Genomic DNA, 854 nt, shown 5'->3' on the forward strand with positions numbered 1-854 from the left:
TTATTATATTTTAATAAAAGGTGGGATGATGATTAAAACTGTATTTTTTTATGATTAAATCGTATACTTAATTTTAATAAAATGAAGAAAACATTTTTTTTAATCAAATTAAATAAATACATTTTAATTTATTTTATTACAGGTGGTCTCACACCTTGGTGGACAATGTAAAAAAATCTAATTTAATAATGAAAAAATAAAAATTGTATTACAGGTGGTCTAACATCTCTATGGATGATGCTTAAAATCAAATAATATAATTAAATATTAAATATTTATTTAATAAATAAATTATATTTTATTCAAAAAAATTACATTTAGAATTATTTATATTATTTTTTAATTATTGAATTTTTTTGATTGTATTAAAATATTATTTATTTTATTGCAGGTGGTCTCACACCTCTGCAGATTTAATAATTCAATAAATCATTCAAATATAAGGGATTTTGTTTTTCTAATTGGTTTTCTGTGACCTCTGTGGACGATGTTGTTCTTATGGCACCAGTGGATGGCTTTGATCAGCTGGTAGATGTAGATCCGGACCTTCTCCGGCGGAGCTCCGTTAGGCATGTCCTCCAGCAGCTCCAGCATGTTCTGCAGCACACACACACACACAATCACCTCAACAAACCACATCAGGAGAACAGGGACCAAGCATCTCAGCGCTCTCCGTCTCATCTCACCTTCTCCATGTACTCAAACACCAGGTACAGCTTCCCTCGCTGCCGAAACGCCTCCTTCAGCTCCACGATGTTCTCCTGCTTCAGCGTGCGGAGCATCTTCAGCTCACGCATGGTCGTCTCCTTCACCTCCTCATTTTCTGAGCAGAGAGCCACAAGAAGTCAACATGC

The 854-nt window shown here is 34.1% G+C and overlaps 1 protein-coding gene across 1 annotated transcript; it reads right to left on the reverse strand.

The window, feature by feature from the left end:
• Positions 1-398: 398 nt before the first annotated feature.
• On the reverse strand, positions 399-820 carry LOC107580970 (cyclin-dependent kinase-like 5). The gene is made up of 2 exons (XM_016266576.1): positions 687-820; positions 399-597 (listed from the first exon to the last, which is right to left on the reverse strand). Exons 1-2 carry the CDS (start codon positions 795-797, stop codon positions 430-432), a joined length of 279 nt encoding a protein of 92 aa, XP_016122062.1. The 5' UTR covers positions 798-820; the 3' UTR covers positions 399-429.
• Between the last annotated feature and the right edge of the window lie 34 nt (positions 821-854).

The sequence above is a fragment of the Sinocyclocheilus grahami genome, unplaced genomic scaffold, assembly GCF_001515645.1.
Source record: "Sinocyclocheilus grahami isolate Dianchi unplaced genomic scaffold, SAMN03320097.WGS_v1.1 scaffold57549.1, whole genome shotgun sequence".
Lineage (NCBI taxonomy): Eukaryota > Metazoa > Chordata > Actinopteri > Cypriniformes > Cyprinidae > Sinocyclocheilus > Sinocyclocheilus grahami.